The sequence below is a fragment of the Daphnia magna genome, linkage group LG2 (assembly GCF_020631705.1).
Source record: "Daphnia magna isolate NIES linkage group LG2, ASM2063170v1.1, whole genome shotgun sequence".
Lineage (NCBI taxonomy): Eukaryota > Metazoa > Arthropoda > Branchiopoda > Diplostraca > Daphniidae > Daphnia > Daphnia magna.
Genome location: NC_059183.1, coordinates 12,414,245 through 12,431,825, shown reverse-complemented (window position 1 = coordinate 12,431,825; position 17,581 = coordinate 12,414,245). Strand labels below are relative to the sequence as shown.

General features: G+C 38.2%; 4 protein-coding genes and 1 long non-coding RNA gene across 11 annotated transcripts; 3 read left to right on the top strand and 2 right to left on the bottom strand.

Moving 5' to 3' along the window:
• Positions 1–63: 63 nt before the first annotated feature.
• LOC116917271 (gastric triacylglycerol lipase) lies at positions 64–7,461 on the top strand. Of its 7 annotated transcripts, none has more exons than XR_004391065.2 (13): positions 64–393; positions 1,435–1,700; positions 1,781–1,842; positions 1,907–2,034; positions 2,147–2,261; positions 2,332–2,494; positions 2,557–2,640; positions 2,698–2,856; positions 2,928–3,012; positions 3,087–3,187; positions 3,268–3,296; positions 3,377–3,460; positions 3,517–3,571. XR_004391065.2 is itself a non-coding variant. In XM_045169611.1 (13 exons), exons 2-13 carry the CDS (start codon positions 1,506–1,508, stop codon positions 7,285–7,287), a joined length of 1,281 nt encoding a protein of 426 aa, XP_045025546.1. In that variant the 5' UTR covers positions 64–393; positions 1,435–1,505; the 3' UTR covers positions 7,288–7,461. The 7 variants fall into 7 exon arrangements, 6 of the variants coding, with proteins under 6 accessions (XP_045025546.1, XP_045025545.1, XP_045025548.1 ...); XM_045169611.1 differs by lacking the exons at positions 3,087–3,187; positions 3,268–3,296; positions 3,377–3,460; positions 3,517–3,571 and adding exons at positions 6,819–6,919; positions 6,984–7,028; positions 7,087–7,170; positions 7,228–7,461; XM_045169610.1 differs by having other exon boundaries at positions 3,252–3,296; positions 3,517–3,685.
• A 1,050-nt stretch (positions 7,462–8,511) lies between these two features.
• Positions 8,512–11,767, top strand: LOC116917235 (dual specificity protein kinase Ttk). The gene is made up of 9 exons (XM_032922643.2): positions 8,512–8,671; positions 8,731–9,024; positions 9,093–10,185; positions 10,250–10,398; positions 10,456–10,622; positions 10,678–10,769; positions 10,829–10,936; positions 10,999–11,349; positions 11,418–11,767. The coding sequence occupies exons 1-9, from the start codon at positions 8,622–8,624 to the stop codon at positions 11,439–11,441; spliced, it is 2,328 nt and encodes a 775-aa protein (XP_032778534.2). The 5' UTR covers positions 8,512–8,621; the 3' UTR covers positions 11,442–11,767.
• Positions 11,678–14,264, bottom strand: LOC116917247 (rab-like protein 6). The gene is made up of 8 exons (XM_032922663.2): positions 13,832–14,264; positions 13,666–13,772; positions 13,366–13,589; positions 13,163–13,303; positions 12,881–13,090; positions 12,617–12,822; positions 12,405–12,558; positions 11,678–12,334 (listed from the first exon to the last, which is right to left on the bottom strand). The coding sequence occupies exons 1-8, from the start codon at positions 13,962–13,964 to the stop codon at positions 11,818–11,820; spliced, it is 1,692 nt and encodes a 563-aa protein (XP_032778554.2). The 5' UTR covers positions 13,965–14,264; the 3' UTR covers positions 11,678–11,817.
• A 487-nt stretch (positions 14,265–14,751) lies between these two features.
• Positions 14,752–17,281, bottom strand: LOC116917242 (negative elongation factor B). Its single transcript, XM_032922653.2, is given in 13 exon segments — positions 14,752–14,889; positions 14,891–14,923; positions 14,982–15,059; positions 15,061–15,201; positions 15,265–15,366; positions 15,437–15,516; positions 15,586–15,736; positions 15,793–16,287; positions 16,369–16,490; positions 16,572–16,632; positions 16,689–16,837; positions 16,898–16,937; positions 17,000–17,281. Coding segments are annotated over 13 exon segments (1,815 nt in total). The 3' UTR covers positions 14,752–14,808.
• LOC123470059 lies at positions 14,885–16,405 on the top strand. The gene is made up of 3 exons (XR_006643475.1): positions 14,885–15,052; positions 15,120–15,487; positions 15,544–16,405. It is a non-coding gene; the product is annotated as an uncharacterized LOC123470059 (long non-coding RNA).
• Positions 17,282–17,581: the final 300 nt, after the last annotated feature.

Below are 17,581 nucleotides of genomic sequence, written 5' to 3'. Positions count from 1 at the left end.
CACCCATCCTTATCATTTCAGTAGATCTGGACCTCCTCCTAGCAATAACCTTCATCCAATCTTATTGATTTATGTGATCCCTGCAGGCAAATGTTTAGGGATTACTCAAAATCACAGCAGATGAAGTTTGACATAATATATAAGCATGCAACAACAACAAATTTGCATCAGTTAGGAGCGAATTCGTTGTCAAATATGTACCATTTTCCCATTGTAGAATCTTGCCAAATGCCATTATTGAAAAATGGTATATGTTTCACCAATTATAGCCTTAAAGTCCAGTTACTAACCGTAAACATGACCGGACTCAGGGACACTTCCTTTCATGACTTCTTTTCACCTAGAAAATCGTGGATTCCATGTGTCTTCAAAAAGTCCTAACGTACTACTTGGGTGAGTTCATTGCTCCTTATATTTCGTTCTTTTGTCTTTTGAATTCCGTAGTTCTGGTTTGTTTTTTTTTCCCTATTTTTTTATTTTTCTTGCCCTTACTCCTTTGGAAAGGAGAGCAGTCATCGTCGACTGAGAAGTCATAGACGCCCCATATAAATTGATACAAAATGTCTTGACATGCACCAGTTTACCGACGACATCCATCAGTCCAAGTGATCAACAGTTAATGCAAAATGCTTGCTTGTTGCGTCACGTGTTTTCTTGAGATCAGATGAATTCTATATTCTTATGTGGTGTCAAAAAGCTTTCATTTTGTGAAACGATTAAAAATTTTCGATGGGTAAATTGATGGTAGTGAAGTTTCCTATGAAATCAAGTTTGATCATGGCCGAGTGCTAACACACTGAGTAAAGACAGTTTCCATGAATAATGTTAGAGACATTATGACGTGGCACCAGACTAAACATTACGTAAACTTATTAAAGTTTTGAGCAGTTAATAAGTAACTTGAGACGTGGCTCGTTTTCCAGTGTTTCTGCAACGAAATTCTTCTGTTGAACATCTGAATTTCACAAAGTACTTCGTAGACATTCTTTGAAAGTTCACTAAACTCCTCTTCGTTAAACAAATCTAAATAGTTTTTATTAAAAGGAGAAAGAAACGGTGGAATTCTGGCATTCTTGAAGTCCTTTGTAACCCAATCAAGTTCCATGAATTCCATACTCCTTTCCGATTGTGCGGTGTACAGGTGGTTATCGGATTTTTGCGACAAAACTCCATTGCGTAGCAATAATGGCATTTGGTAGTTTATCTATTTTCCAATTGACCAATTAAAATGCAACCCAATTTCCGAGTTATAAAAAAATGTATAAGATTGTATTTGAATTCTTACATTTTGGAGTCTATCTAACTGTTCTCAGGCATTGTTTTATTTATTTATCGATGCTTCTATTTATCTTGTTTTACTGCATTTTTTTTTTTATCTCGTTTGCTTGATTAAAAAAAAATTTTTTTGGTGATTATTATGATTATTCTCGCTAGGGTTTGACGACAAGTATACTGCTCCGAAGTAGACAGTCTCTTACGGTGTTTGTCCCAGTGCAGATCCCGTCATGATTCTTGACCCGCCTAAGTGTTTCTGGTTAGCACTATTTACCTTTACTTTAATTAGTAACGACTGTGTTGGACAACATCAAGACTCAATTATAAAACGTGCACTGGTCAAAAGTTGGCGAAAGAAAGCGGAAGAATACAAAGTTAGGCTATTTGACCGGCTACCTACTAATGAAGAACGCTCTTACACACCAGTAAGTTTTTAAGAAAATAAGTGAAGATATACAGTATCTTTTAAACATGTAATGGCTCTTTCTGAATTGATATTACGCAGCCGCAAGTCATCAAAAACCGAGGCTACCCAGTTGAAATTCACCAAGTTACTACTGATGATGGGTACCTAAAATATGAAGCAAACAGAGATTTTGATTGTTGTGCAACTAAGGATGCAATTTTATAGATACGTATTGGAACTTCATCGAATTCCACCAAATTCTTCAACGACTCCAAAGAAGGTGGTTTTCTTGCAGCACGGGGTGTTGCAAAATTCTGGAGTCTGGACGGCTAATCCTACTAGTCGTTCTCTCGGTAATTGTAGCAACGTGTCTCTGCGTTTTGCTACAACAATTCTTCAAATAATTTGATTTACAAAACACTTGCTCAATGAATCAATGTTGACGGAATGGCCCGTGCACCACAGCATTTCTATTAGCAGACAGATCGTACGATGTATGGCTGGGAAACTTCCGTGGGAACACGTTTTCCAGGAGACATACAACGCTTAATCCCAGCACAGCCGAATTTTGGAAATTCAGGTAAGCTTATTCACACAACAACACTCTATTTTTTTTTCCGTAAAATTTTAGCGTGTTTATTTTAATTAAGCTGGGATGAATTGGGAAATCATGACATCACATCATCGATCGACTACGTACTGAAATTTACTGGCCAACCACGACTATCCTATATAGGGTACTCATTAGGAAGTGCTGCAGTTTTTATGGGAGCGGTCAAACATCAAGATCTTAATTCGAAAATAGATATCGTGGTTCGTAATTTTGGATTATTTTGATCACTGACATTTTATTAAAGCTTCTTACAATTTATCAGATTGCCCTTGCGCCACTTTCTACTTTTGCTCACGCTGCTATCGAGGTTCTGCGCGTTTTTGCTCCATGGGTTGATTATCTCAAGGTGAAAGGTAAATTACCAGTTGCTTTGACAATCAATAATAATCTCATTTTTTCGCAGCGTGCGTTGGATTTCATGGGTGTTTATGGATGGTTTGACACCGACGGTTTAGGCGACCAAATTTTCAAATCTTTTTGCGAGCAAACTCGCACGCAAGCGCAGTTTTGCATTGACTATTTTTACAACATTTTCGTTGGACCTAGCAAAAATTTAGACCCCGTAAAATATTACAAAATACGATTTTCATTAAATAAATGAAAGCAGTTTTTTATGTCTTAATGTTTATTTAGGATATGATTCCACTATTTAACGCGAACCTTATGCGCGGGACATCGGTGAAAGTTATTGCGCAATTTGCGCAAAATTACAACGCAGGTAAATTAATTTAGCAACACGTTTCAAGAATTAGTGGTAGTTGACACATTCAAATCTGATTACCTTTTTCATAGGTAAAACACTTCAGGCTTATGATTTTGGTCGAGAGGGTAACATGTTGCGGTATGGATCTCACAAACCATGGACGTACGACCTGAGAAATGTTACAGTTCCGGTACTTTAATTGCCCGCATATGTTTTAAAGAATTAGCATCTTTTCAAACACTTTTTAAAAACAGGTGTACGTCTTTTCAGGAGGAGCTGATCGAGTTGTAACTCCATTGGTGCGTAAACATTTCTCATTTTTTAAACATATGTAGTTGTAGATAGTATATTCCAAATTAACAGTATACAAATCGTACAGGACGTAGATTGGCTTTTGACACAATTGGGAAACCTGAAAGGCTCTACTCGTCTTATTGACTACAACCACTTGGATTTCCTATTTGTAGGGAAAATTATGCTAAGCCTTGCTATTGCTCTAAATCTCTTGTTTTCCTTTAGGGAATTGACGTGAAAGAAAGACTGTACGACAAAGTTGTTGCCCTTTTGCCGGCACCATAAGCCGAATCAACGCATAAGCGACAAGAACTTTTCCTAGGCACATAATTTAATTGTTAACGTTTAAAAAGATTTGACGCGATATAATGTACCAATCAATCTTTCGATCAGACACAATTCTCATTATTCTGTTAGTTAGAAGATATATTTTCAATCGATGAAGAGAAAATGGCTTTCAAAATTATAATCTCTGTAGCAGACTACGGTCGTTAGGCATTTGAGGATTTTGTTCATCTAGTTGTTTGATGTTTCGTTTTCCTGTCACTTCGCTTTTGAAGTGCATACCTACAGGTTAGTTACAGGTTGTTTTGTTTTGTTTTGTTCTTTTTTTTGGTTATTGCCTAACACGTTTGCTGTCGCCAGTTTTCAGTGCTGTCACAACAGCTGATTTGGGTTGTCTTTTCCATTTAGGTGGGATTTATTTTAAGTGTAAAATGCTATGCATCTTGCGGCCAAACTAGTTCTGTAAAAATCAGGTTTCTTTGTTTTCGTAGTTACTTGTGTAGATAAAAATGTAATTGGTGGGCGTGTAACGAGTGGCAATTGTGGTAATCCGAGTTTAATCGGATGAATCATTCAAAGAACTAGCAACTAAGTAGCGAAACTTAAAACCAGTTTGCCTCACATCCGTTGTTCTTTGTCAGTTACTACATATTTCCAATGTCGAGGTATTCGAGGCTTTGCCGTAATAGAAAGCTATAAGCCGTGAATGAACTCTGAAATTGCTAGATTGGTTTTCTCTGCCAACTAAGAGACTCTTGCTGCTTTGCCATAAAAGTATTGGAAAGCAATTTTTCTTCCTCGGTTATGATTTTTGTTGGTACGACATCCCTCAGGTCATTATTAGATTTTCCTGGAAATTTAGTGACCAATTCTGAAAGAGATCTCGCTGGGTACTGAGAAATAACCGTTGGGCGGTGATTTTATTGTCTAGATGGAACTCGGCAGTTAGACAGCTTTTCAAGACGATGGGTTAGGTGCTCCAAAAGCAATTAACCCACCTGATTTATGCTGGTCTCTCGTTGCTCATTTAGCCTTCCGAATTTCAAAGATTGAAAAAATTTTCGTGGAAAATAATTTTAAATAGAGAGATTGATTTTCTCATACAGCGTTTGCGTGATCTTTCGTTTTTCTTGGACTTTAGTGTGTCGGGAAATTCTATTTCGTTATATGTTCTTTAACTACGTTTGGTGACATCGAAATTCGGTGGCAGTACAGTATGCCGAATTCAACAACTCCTGCGACCAGTCTCTATCTACCCCACAAAAGATACGGTCATGCTGCCTAGTCGGCTAAGATGTTGGTGGTTTGCATTGTTAACGATTGGGTCAAGTAAGGCCATTTACAGCTCGGCTGAATCGCACCACGACTACGTTTTATCTCGTGGACTTCTAGAAAAGTGGCGAACAAAAACAAAAAATGGGGTTACGTTATTTGATCGCTTACCCAGAAATGTTGAACGCTCCTACACTCCGGTGAGTTTTTCTAAAGAATTTTTAGACGATTTTTTGTTTATCGGGTTTTACTATCTTCTTGGAAAACCTGTATAGCCGCAAGTCATAGAGCATCGGGGTTTTCCAGTCGAGGTTCATCATGTAACGACGGAAGATGGGTACATTATTTGACACAAAATTGGATTTGAATGATAATTTAATTAGGTATCTAATATCGAAATTTAGATATATTCTGGAGCTTCATCGAATTCCTTCAAGAACGCCAAGGAATGTGGTGTTTCTTCAACATGGAGTTTTACAGTCTTCTGGAACATGGCTGGTGAATCCTTCTAGTCGCTCCCTCGGTAGTATCACTGATTTCTCTGTTTAACTTACTGTATCAAAGGAAATCTTCTTCCACAGATGGTAGAGCTAAATGAACTGATTTTAATGTACATGTCTCAGCTTCCCGTGGCCCTTAACTTTAAAGTTGGTTAAATTTTTAAGTTTTAAATGCGCAGTGTTTTTGAGGTTAACAACCTGGAAAAGAAAAGAGAATTTCCAAGCTTCTCTTTCTATTTCTGTTCACTAAATTGAACCGCTCGTTGACCTTTTCCGTTAAAAACCCAATGGGTTTTTGTACATTGACCTCGGTTCACCTCCATTTTTCTTCTAGTAGACGATTGCCTCCCACTGACGTCATTTACATTTATTTGTAGTGAAAAATCAGAACAAGGGATGCTTTTGAGAAAAGAAAACATGATGCTGCTTAATTAACGATTGTGTTATCAAACAAAACCTAGACATTTTTAAATGATGCCACTTTACTAACAAGATTTACAATAATTTTATGTTTCCAGCATTTTTATTAGCGGAACTATCGTATGACGTATGGCTAGGGAATTTTCGTGGCAACAGATATTCTAGGAAACACACAACCCTCACTCCTGATGAAGCCGAATTTTGGAAGTTCAGGTACGCCTCGTAAGCAGAAAGTATCATTCGACATTCTATTGAGCCTTACTAAGTGTTTCGCCTTTTATTAGCTGGGACGAAATAGGAAATTACGACATTCCATCAATGATGAATTACATATTAACAGAGACAGGCCAGTCAAAATTGTCTTATATAGGACATTCATTGGGATGTGGCGTGTTTTTTATCGCCATGCTTAAACATCCAGAACTTAACGCAAGAATTGAAATCATGGCGCGTTTGTCATAACTATTTCGTCACATTCACTTAATTCGTCTCTAATCAAGTTATAATTTACAGGTAGCTCTTGCGCCGCTTTCTTCCTTTGCTTATATTACCACTGACTTTTTTCGCGTTTGGGCTCCATTTACTGATCGCATAGAGGTGACGTATGAATCCTCGTTGAAAATAGAAATTGACCAGGTTTATACCCACGTTTCCCTGTACACACAGGATGCTCTTAAGCTTATCGGAGTTCACGGATGGCTCGACAGTGAGGGTTTCGGCGATCGCTTTTTTGAATTAGTTTGCGAGCAAACTTACATCCAAGCGCAGTCTTGCAGAAACTGGTTCCGTTCGGTAGTTGGACCCAGTGAGAATTTAGATCCCGTAAGCTATAGTATATTTGTTGCAAATAAAAAAAAAAACATTGCACGGTTATTTTCTCAGGCTATGATTCCACTATTTAACGTGAATTTTCTCCGCGGAACATCAATGAGTGTTATAGCTCAATTTGCGCAAAATTACAACGCAGGTAAGAAATGGCATAAGTAATGTCAGACAGAATTCATTTAGCGAAAAGTAACTAAAGTTATTAATTATGATTTATTTGTGCAGGAAATGTATTTCAGGCTTATGACTTCGGACGAAGGGGTAACTTGTTACGATATGGATCCGTTAAACCGCTCGAATATGATCTTGCAAAAATCACAGCTCCGGTATTTTATTTTCTTTCAGTATTTTTTATTACGAGTATCCATGATAGAAGGTTTATTTGTATAGGTGTATGTCTTTTCTGGAGGAAGTGATCATCTAGTAACCCCATTGGTACAGCTTTTCTTCGTATTTTATAGAAACATTTAGCTTGAAACAGTTTTTTACACAGGACGTTGATTGGCTTTTGTCCAAACTTAAAAACTTGAATGGATCTAACCGTATTAGCGATTACAGTCATTTGGATTTCGTTTGGGTATCAAAAGCTTTTTATATGTTACGGAACTAAAAAGGTTTACAACATTTTCAATAGGGAATAGATGTCAAAGAAAAGCTGTACGAAAAAGTCATTGCCCTTCTACCACCACCGTAGGTTAATACGCTGTATCAACGTGTAGGATGATAACTGAAAAAGAAGAAGAAAAAAACTTTCTCAGAGAAATGGTCAACCGTCTCATTCCCTCAGACTGTATCACTTCCCCAGATAAGGCTGTTTTCATTTTTCGCCACGTATCTTGTGAGCAAAAAATATATTTTTTAAAATCCAGGTCTTCAAATTTTGTTCTCTGTTCCATTCTCGCTTTCAAAGTTAGAACGTTAATGCAGCGTCACGAATCACGACTGTTGGCTTTACGCTTGCGCCGTGCCAGCGTCATAGATTTGCCTTCAATTTTATTTTATTTCTAGATTTATTTTATTTTACATTTGATTTCAAATCTATGACCAGAATCATATAGTCTTCTATAACTAAAACCCCTGCCAGAGTCATATTTAGATTCTAATCTATGACTCGGCCCCTGCTATGCCTATTACCAGACCAGAGTCATAGATTAGAGAGGGGAACAGCGAACAAGGGACGGGCACGGGACCGGGACCCCTCTCCCTCTTGTCCTCTTGGGTCTAGCGCTCGGCCCCGCGCCAATCGGGGAGCTTTTTAGTCGATCCGGTGCGGGGATAATCTTAATCGGGGAAGTGATTTCGGTGCTCGGGTGATGATCGATCCTATGATTTTTATAATATATGTAATAGATCGGTTTATGGACGGCTTCTCTGACGTGAAAAGCTGCATGATAAAAAAGCTCAAACTCTGCATGAAAAGCTGTCTGCTGGATACTACTACTACTACGTAGCTTAGTAGTAGTGGCCGTAGGCCACATAACTACGTAGTAGTATACATTGGCTTCTCCAGCAGACGTCAGACAAGCCGTCCAGTTTTGAGGTCAGACAAGTTTGATGGTCAGACAAGCCGTCCATCACAAAGATGATAATATATATAAATACGTATGCTTCGTATTTATTTCTGTCCAATGCTAAAGAATGTGGCGTTCAAACCAACAGGTGGCCTTGGAAAAGATTACGAAACACATATTATATTACGATCAACTCTAGCATGGAAACTGTCAAGTTATTACCCAGTCTAGATCTAGAACGAGAGCTCGAAATCCAATTAGTTACGAAAGAGATACCAGTTGAGTACGGTTACGTGAAAACTGTTTACCCATGGGTAAGAAAATGGACGATCTGCGATCTGTCAGATCCGCACCGAAAATAAAAATTACCTACCCGATCGCCGCGGGGCTGAGCCCTACCTCGGCTCTCTTCAAATCTGGCAATGTCGAAATGCAGACAAAGTTTGAATTTACCGAGTCGAGGTTAACCGTTTGTTTGCAATCCGACTTGCATCGCAAACATTAAATATTTTGAGCTATGTATGGATTTTCCAGAAAAGCAGACGGTGACTGCAAAAAGCAATTAATGTAAGTTTGATTTGAATTAGCAAAGATTTCTGGTTTTCAATTTGCATTGATGGACTTAGAGCAAATTCTACTGCTGCAACTCAAAGTAGTCAGAAACCCAGTCCCACTTTTACTTCAAGTGATGATGCTTCCAAAGGAGAAAACACACAAAACCATGATGGAGGTACAGGCACAAATTCAAACAGATATGCGAGAAATAAGAGTGGTCTGAAGCCCATCCGCCCAACAAATGTTTCTGCTTCCAACCTCAACCCAATTACTCCTGGTAGGCAATTGCCTCACACACCTAGAATTAACTTCAAAGAAAATGAACTTCCCAGACTTGGAATGCATGATTTTATGTCTACCCCAAAGTATAATATTTTAAATTCTATGTTGAATTATTAAAATTAATATTACTGTTTCCCTGTATTGAAACAAGGTTTGGACGTTCTGAATCAACACCTGAATTGCATAGGATTAAAAGACTGGATCACTCGCTACACACAGTTGATAAAAACACTACCCAGGAAAAAACTTGTTACAGCAATGTCCTTCAAGAGGCCAGTGTGTCCAACCTGTTTTCAGTCACCAGTGATTCACTCCCAGACATCTTCCGCAGACCTATTATTCAGCAACAACCTGATATCGCCCTTAACCTTCAATCAAAGTTTTGCCACGTAGAAGACAAGGTTTCGCGTTGGGGTTATGGTCCTTCATCTTCCACAAATGCCCAACAAGGGTTTGGGGCCAAAACCCTTCATTCTGATTCTCTTGAAGAGCTCCCTACCAAACTGTTTGCTGAAGGACATTTGGCATTACCGCAAGTTCAAGAGGAATCACATTCTGTTGATGTACCGAAACCTTGTGTCCAACAGACGAACCTGCGTGTTATTAAAAATGAGGATTGGAATCAACCGCAGAAGCCACTAGTTTTAAACTGCAAAGTACCATTCGTGCCATCAGAAAAGGAAGAGCCCATGTCTGCTACCACTAAGTTTCTCGATAAATCAGCCTCGAATACAAGTTCAGATACAGCGATCATGCTTGGGATACCGACGCAGCTTACTGTCAAAATGCATCCTTCAGATGACTCAAAAACGCCAATCGCTAAACAGCTTTCATGGACTGGGCATTCTTCATTTAGTACAACCAAGACCCAGGAACATCTTATAGTTTCATCAGTTTGTTCTTCCAAAACTGAAAGGCATATAAATGAACCAATTCCATCTTCCAGCGTCTCATTAAGCAAACCAGAGGGTGCGTCATTATCGGTTTTGAACTCGGTTCATTTTAAACTGCCATTACCAGAAAAAATTAAACCATTGACAAGCATATCAGAAGTGCAACCGATTATTTCAAATCACCACAACATCGAGCAACAGAAAATGCTTCATCCAATCTTGCCCAGCAGCAATCAGTTACTCCCTCAAACTCCTCGCCAATCCGCCAAAAGCAAGCAGATTTCAGTAAACGGAAAACTATACACTGTTATGAAACCGCTCGGGCGTGGCGGATCAAGTGTTGTTTATCAGGTTGAATGTTACACCTAATATTTCATTACTTAGTGTCTCTAGTAATTTATTTTTTGAATCGCAGGTTTTGAACCAAGAAATGACTGACATATTTGCTTTAAAAGTTGTGCGTCTGGATTCCGTTGATGAGATCACTGCCGAAGGTTACATCAACGAGGTGCGGCTATTAAAGCAATTGCAAGGTTTGCCTCGGGTCGTCCGCCTCCTTGAATAGTAAGCAAATATTAAGTGAATGGCCGTTGTTTTATGGAATAATAAAAATTTTCTTAGTGAGTACAATGAAGAAGAAGAAAAATTATTATTGGTCATGGAAAAAGGTGACACTGATTTTGCCAATGTCATTCGGAACCGAACCAGTCTGAATGCCATTAATCCTACTCTCATTCGCTTTTATTGGCAAGAAATGTTAGAAGCTGTTAAAGAAATTCACGATAAAAGTAAGTTTGTTTGTAATAGTAATTAGTGGGCATATGAAAATTTTTTTGCCTTCAGATGTAATCCATACAGATCTGAAGCCGGCCAATTTTCTGTTGGTTAACGGAGGCTTAAAGCTAATCGATTTTGGTATAGCTACTTCCATCCAGGTAATGCAAATTAATCTTAACCAACAAAACAATAAATAGCTAACACATTTTTTTACAAGGCTGACATGACGTCGATAATGAAAGATAGTCAGTGCGGCACATACAATTATATGGCACCAGAAGCAATTAAATCGGCATCTCCTGCTGGAACTAATCATGAGTATAAGGTAAATTGGAATTTCGTCAACCGAAATTTAATGATCGTTAACGTTACATTTTGGACTTGCAGATTAGTAGGAAAACAGATGTATGGTCCCTAGGTTGTATGTTGTATAGTCTTATTTACAAGAACCCGCCATTCAACAAGATCAGGGATACCATCGAGAAAATCAATGCGATAGTGGACGAGCGTTATATTATAGACTTCCCTCCAACGGCAGATCCGATGGCCATATCCGTGCTGAAAGGCTGCCTCGATCGCAATGCACGCAACCGATTATCCATTGAACAGCTTTTATCGCATCCGTATTTAACATGTGCTAACCAGCCTCAGGTCCAGACTACCCAGGTTATTCCGCATCAATTACGCATTCAGCTACAATTCCTGCTGGATGGTGGGCAACTCACCGAAGAAGTGAAGGTAAATTTATCAGCATTTTGGGTACAGCGTAAATCCAGAACTTACTAGTCTTTTCCCATCATTTACAGGAAAACATTCGGCGGTGGATGTGATTCGCAGAAAAACAAATTTCATACGCGCAATAGTGAATCAATCACCATTACCTAATTCATCCCATGTACGTATCTATATATTATTCGTAATTGTTTTGAAATGTAAGCTCGGAAACATCTACTGGTCTAGGGGCTATGGGAAAATTTTAGCAGCGCTAGAAATTCCATACATTTGTTAGGCGGCCATTGGTGAAATTTTTAGGGCTTAAACTAAAAAAATAAGATGATAGTTTTAGTAATTTTTTTTTTTTTTGCATTTAGAAAGCTTGAGAACACAATATACCTTGTACACCATTTAACTTAAAATAGAGGAAAACAAATGGACATTATGGTCTGAATGATTAGATAATTAATTATTTTAAAAAAGCGAGTTGCATTAGAGTTCTTCGTAGTCGTTAAATGACCTTGATTCTCCAACAGCATTTGTATCGTGAACAGGACTGCTCGACGTGCGTTCTTCCATTGACGATCTCTTGGATTTTCGTTTGCCTTTCTTTTCCTTTGTTCTTTTACTCTTTCCAGTTAATTCTATGGATGACTCCTCGATCAAATTAACTTCCGTCTTTTTTTCAGCAATCTTTCTATTAGAAGGCATTTCATCGTCTCTTATACTGGCTGGTGATGGCGCTTTAAATTTTGTAGCTTGCAATGTTTCATCTCCACCGTTGAGCCAATCGTCTAGATCATCTTTGATCGTGACGTTTTCAAGTGTTCGACTTGCTTTAGAAACAGAGGATTCTTTTTTATCGGGCCCTGGGACTGATAGCTCATCATCGGACGAATCCGAAATTTGCGCTACAGGATTTCCAAAATCGGATGGCCGCAGGTAATCCTCGTCGTCGATTTCATCCTGGAAACCCATAACCATGGGGTTGCCCTCCTTTTCGGCATCGCTATGACAATCCTTGAACAATTAATATCTTCCACGCTATCAATTTTTTAAAAACATACTTTTTCTTTTACCTATCTGATTCTGGTTCAACTGCAATTCCTTTGGTTGCGGCGCTAGATGTTTCTTCGACTGACGAGAGGAAACCCAAGCCTTGCTCGCCATCATCTCCTTCAACAATAAAATCCTCGACGCTGCAAAATTCGCTATCCCTTTTCATGGAATCGCCTACAATAGAAGGTCAAACTCAATTCGGTTTCTCTCCTCAAAATCCTCCAATGCTTACCACTGACTGCTGTAATTTGGCCCGATGGTTTGGATTCTACGGAGGAAGACTTTGCGATTTCTACTTTAGGTGTGACAGCTTGAATTGGATTGGCTGTTACTTGTTTTGGTGCGTTAGGGACAGGAGCTTGTATCGCATTCGAAGTTGCTGCTGCGCTTAGAGAATCAGCCGTCTGACGTCGCTTTTGAGTAAGAAGATCTAGAAATCTGTCGTGATAGGATGGTCATAACATTAGGATAGAAAACAACCATTGTCAAAACGTACCTGTCGTAGCTAGCATCATCCGTCTCCAAATAGAGATCAAGTTCTTCATTAGTTAAAGTCATTTCTTGTAAATTCGTATCCAATTGCTTAAGCAGAGAATCACGTTGTAAAGCTAGAAATGGTAGGTTGAAAAATTTATGAAGAAGCTTCAAGCCAAAGCTATTTCTCATTGAGCTTTCGCCGAATCGAATCTGGGCGTCAGTTTTACTCCTGAATTATAATTCGGTAATTTAAAAAACAACGTTTTTAAAATCATGGCTTATTTTCAGAGATTTTTCAAACCGATTCAAGCTTTCCACGAAAAATTTTACGTCGTCTTCAGAGACACATCGATGGTGTCCCATATCTCGGTGGTTTGCAAGTACCATAACGGGAATGGTGGATGGAATTTTAGGAAGTTCACGCTTTACATAATCAAAGGTCCTTTTAATGAAGGCAGGTATTAGTACAGGCTTGTATGGTTGTTGAATTATTCCTATCCCTACCATTGTTTGGTAATATCTAGCATTAAGATGACTCCATGAGTTCCTTTATAAACATCAAGGAACTCAGCATCTAAAGCTGGTTCTTCAGGAAGGGCTGCAGGGGTAGATGTGTTTAGTTTCAAGCCTTCTAAGGGTTTTTTCTTCTTGCCCTTGTCCACGACATCCCATACTTCAACTTTTACTATGTCATCTGTTGCCTTGTAACTCCATTGAATGCTGGCAACCTACATTAAGTATAACTCTTCAAGATTAAAACTGATGAGTAGTTTACAAAACTCTCCTGTGGATGAGGAAACTTGCCTGTATTTCTTGTGTTGGATCATAATTTTCTACAAAAGGCTTGCCCTGAAGCCTTTGAAATAGGCATGATTTACCTACATTTCTATCTCCACGTATAATTATTTTCACTGTCAAAAACATTTATTTCAATTAAAGGTCATTTTGTGCAGAAACATCTCAGTCCTACTATTGTAATGTACTCCTTTAGCAAACTTTTTTTGTAGAGATGCATGCATGGTTTGTTGTCCTCCAGTTGGAGTTTTTCCATTGGTTTCATTCCTACTATTTCCTGCTGTTAGCTTTCTTAAAGCCGAAAACATTTCACTTAAATTAAATTTAGCTCACAATTTAAAAATAGGCAGACTAGTTGATCCTCTAGAAACGCAAATGTATAAGCTACAGTACGATAAGAAAATAAGAAAGAAATGGTAAACAAAGTAAAGCAGAAGACGAGCAATATGTTGCTGAAGCTGTCAAACGTTTCGACCTCGTAAATGTTATCGAACTATAACTATCAAATAGCAATAGCATAATAGTGTCGAAAACCTCTATGCGCAAACTTTAGATTCTTTGATGTATTAGATTCCTTTCTATTCATTAAAATTTTTACAAAAAAATGCAATATCTGCAATTCTGCACGAATTTGCCTACAAAATTCGAACAGTATTGCAAAAGGCAACACTGTGCTAGCATCGTCTTCTGCAGCTTACGCACATTCTGTTCTGCCTGTCAAAAACACCTAGGTTGAATGTATCGAGTGGGACTCAAATTCACATACGTACAAACCAGTTTCCTAAAGCTAGTTAATTTATAAGTCGTCTCAGAGATGATTGAAATCACTTGTAACGATCGGCTTGGCAAAAAAGTTCGAGTCAAGTGTAATCCCGACGATACAATTGGGGATTTGAAAAAACTGATTGCTGCACAAACTGGTACTAGATGGGAGAAGATTGTGCTAAAGAAATGGTATACTATCTACAAAGATCACATCAAGCTTGAAGATTGTAAGTAGAGGCCCCTAAATTTTCTTGTTTACTGTATCACAATTCAGTTTGATTTTTTATAGATGAGATTCATGATGGAATGAACTTGGAGCTCTATTACCAATAAGTTCTTCATTCAATCTATTGTATGCCTGACCAATACACAGTCACTGTTTTATTTCTACATTGACATTGGAGTGGGTACATTCATCATTAACACAGTCTCATCATTATGGACTCCTTGGGAAGGATTTACTTGGTATGGATTCAATTCTTTGCTCAAGTTGCTTATAGACCTAAACACAGAAAATCAATGATTCATACTGTAAATGTGTTGTCAATGAATAATTATACCTGGTGCATAACCTCAGGGGATTGAGAATTGGGTTGAAGTGCCTTCATGAGGGTATTAAGCCGAGCTGCAGGTAGTTTGATGGTGAATATACCACACCAGTTTGGTTAGATGTCTGACAACATTTTCCTTGCCAATAGAAGTGAAGAAAAATTCATCAAAAACAACTGTGCAGAACATTTCATTGACAAATTCATCCTGCATTGGGATAAGATGAGCAACCTATTACACAATGAAAATTATTTACTGATGGATCCCAAAACTAAATTTGCTAGAAAATTTCACCAAAGTATGGAGGAAGGGATCTTCAAATGATCTTTCACCATGTCCTACAGCCAGCGTGCCTAGCACACGCGTTAGAGCCACTTTATCTCTACTCCTTGCAACCTGAAACCAAGAAATTAATATAGAAGCCATTTCTGATCTTCAAGCACTTCAATCTTCAAGCACACGATACCTGCAGGGTATAATACATCGCCAGAACACAGGGAACACTACTTTCAGAAATGTATGCTTGGAATGCATCAGGTGGCGGACCTATTTGATCATATTTTTCCCCTTAAGTTATGCAGATTTGCAGTAAACTAGGGAATTCTTCACGAGTACCTGAATGTTCAATAACTGTCAGAGCCGATTCACGCTCATCACTGGGTAATTTAGCATTTAGAGATCGAACTTGATCGTCTACTATCAGCGACATAAGAGCTGGAAGAAACTTGGTTACAACTTGAGAATCAAGTCGGGGTTCACGAAATTCCTATGCAAGATTTTAAAGAATTAATTATGAATAATGACTTTTGAATCCCTGCTTACCTGTGAATCTATCATTTGCCATGCACTTAGTCCAAGAGAAAGCATGCGTAATAGTAAAAGCAGAATATGGTGTTCCCGAGGCAGGCTCTCCGACACGACCAAGTTATGCAAAATTTTTAAAGATGATGTAGCCAAAAAGTGGACGGCATAAGGATCGCACAACATCATGGAGAGATCTCCAAGAACTTGCTCTTGACCACTTTTGATACCATCCAAAAACGCCTGAATCTCTCGCGATCGCTTCGTATCCACGTTACGCTCTCTAATGCAAGCGTCCACACACCAAGTGAATTTGTGACAAGGATCGACATTAGTAATTTCTTGAACTTCAGTTTCGTGTAGGGCCATTAACAGTTCGGCACGCAAGGTACAGTAATGAACATTACGAGTACGCAAGAATAATGTCCTCAAGAATTGTAAAACCATGTCATATAGCCGAACGTTGTTTCCAATCATATGCGCTAGCTTCTGGACAACTTCTCCTTGTCGGCGAACCTGAAATTTTGGTAATTAGCACTATTTAAATATTCTCAAATTGATTCCAATGGTTCTGTCGAAGGGAAACTGCAACGCTACCTTTGGAGATGGTAGGAAAAACAAATTTGTAAGATTATTTTGATCAAAAAGAAGTTGTTCCTTTTCTTTGATATACTGGCTGAGTAGGGGTGATACCTCATCACCAAAAAGGGATTGGTTGTCTAGATATAAAAAAAATAATAATAATTAGCAGATATGGTATGTGAGCTAAGGTATGTGAGCTATAAGAGTAATAATCATACCTTTCCACATTTGCCTTTTAACCACAGTATCACAATCATCATAGAGTTCTTTGTCTTTTACCTAATAGCAATCATTAATTAATTTTCAAATCTGAATTGCAAGGCAAAGTCAATTACCAGAACTTTGAGATATTTGTCATCAACATGAGAAAGGTGTTTCATAACTGCCATTACAACTGGCCTAAGAGCTTTAATTTTCACTACAAGAAAACTTTTGTTCAGTAGTTCTTTTAATTTCTTATCCTTTTCTTTCCCTTCTTTTTGACCTAAAGTAATCAGCCAATTGAGAATTTTGAATTGACTTTAAAAATCAACAAGAAGTTTACCTAAATCAGCAATTTGGGCTAAAAGTTTTTCACGTAGAGCCTTACACCAAACAATACATTAAAAACAAATTGCTGTTTAACAAACTAGATTATACAAGAAACCTCCATGACAGATATATGAAAATCCAGTCGTTTAACTCCATGTAAATCCAAAAGGGGCATCATTGGTCTTAAAGAAGGCAAAAGGATTCCATTTTCAACTTGGAATTCTTCAATGGCTTGAAGTGGATCACTGCACGAAGTTAATGCTTCTCGGAGAAAGGTTCCCCCAGGAATACCGAGGACTTCAAGACCAGATGCAGTGCTTGTAGGTGCTGCAACGGAAGCTGAACCGGCGGGTTGAGTAGAATTTGGCACTGCACAGGACGGGACATTGCGACTCATGACTGAAGATTTAACACCAACTTTATTTAAAGTATAATATTCCGAAGCACTGTTTGTTTTCGTGATTTTGTGCAGTCGGGATAAATTTCCAAACAAATTTTCTGTTGACAGTTGAATGCAGCGTTGTCTTTTGAAACTATAACGGGCGTGCTTAACATTCCGGACTTTTCCGGTCCTGTTTCGGCTTTTTGTTATAGAAAATGTTTTTGGTAAAATCGAAAATCATTTGAAAATGTCACTAGTTTTTATTTTTCATTATACCTAGATAAAAAAAATTTAAACTTAACTAAATCAAAATTA

Bases quoted from the DNA above. Each gene is read 5' to 3' on its own strand.
- LOC116917247 (XM_032922663.2), bottom strand. From the start codon at position 13,964: ATGTTTTCGGCTTTAAGAAAGCTAACAGCAGGAAATAGTAGGAATGAA. The intron at 13,773-13,831 runs GTAGGACTGAGA...TGTTTTTGACAG, and splicing joins TAAAGGAGTACATTACAATA to TGAAAATAATTATACGTGGA. The intron at 13,304-13,365 runs GTAGGGATAGGA...CTTCATTAAAAG, and splicing joins CTAGATATTACCAAACAATG to GACCTTTGATTATGTAAAGC.
- LOC116917235 (XM_032922643.2), top strand. From the start codon at position 8,622: ATGTATGGATTTTCCAGAAAAGCAGACGGTGACTGCAAAAAGCAATTA. The intron at 10,770-10,828 runs GTAATGCAAATT...TTTTTTTACAAG, and splicing joins GTATAGCTACTTCCATCCAG to GCTGACATGACGTCGATAAT. The intron at 11,350-11,417 runs GTAAATTTATCA...CATCATTTACAG, and splicing joins AACTCACCGAAGAAGTGAAG to GAAAACATTCGGCGGTGGAT.
- LOC116917271 (XM_045169609.1), top strand. From the start codon at position 4,851: ATGCTGCCTAGTCGGCTAAGATGTTGGTGGTTTGCATTGTTAACGATT. The intron at 5,049-5,123 runs GTGAGTTTTTCT...AAACCTGTATAG, and splicing joins TTGAACGCTCCTACACTCCG to CCGCAAGTCATAGAGCATCG. The intron at 5,186-5,252 runs GTACATTATTTG...ATCGAAATTTAG, and splicing joins CATGTAACGACGGAAGATGG to ATATATTCTGGAGCTTCATC.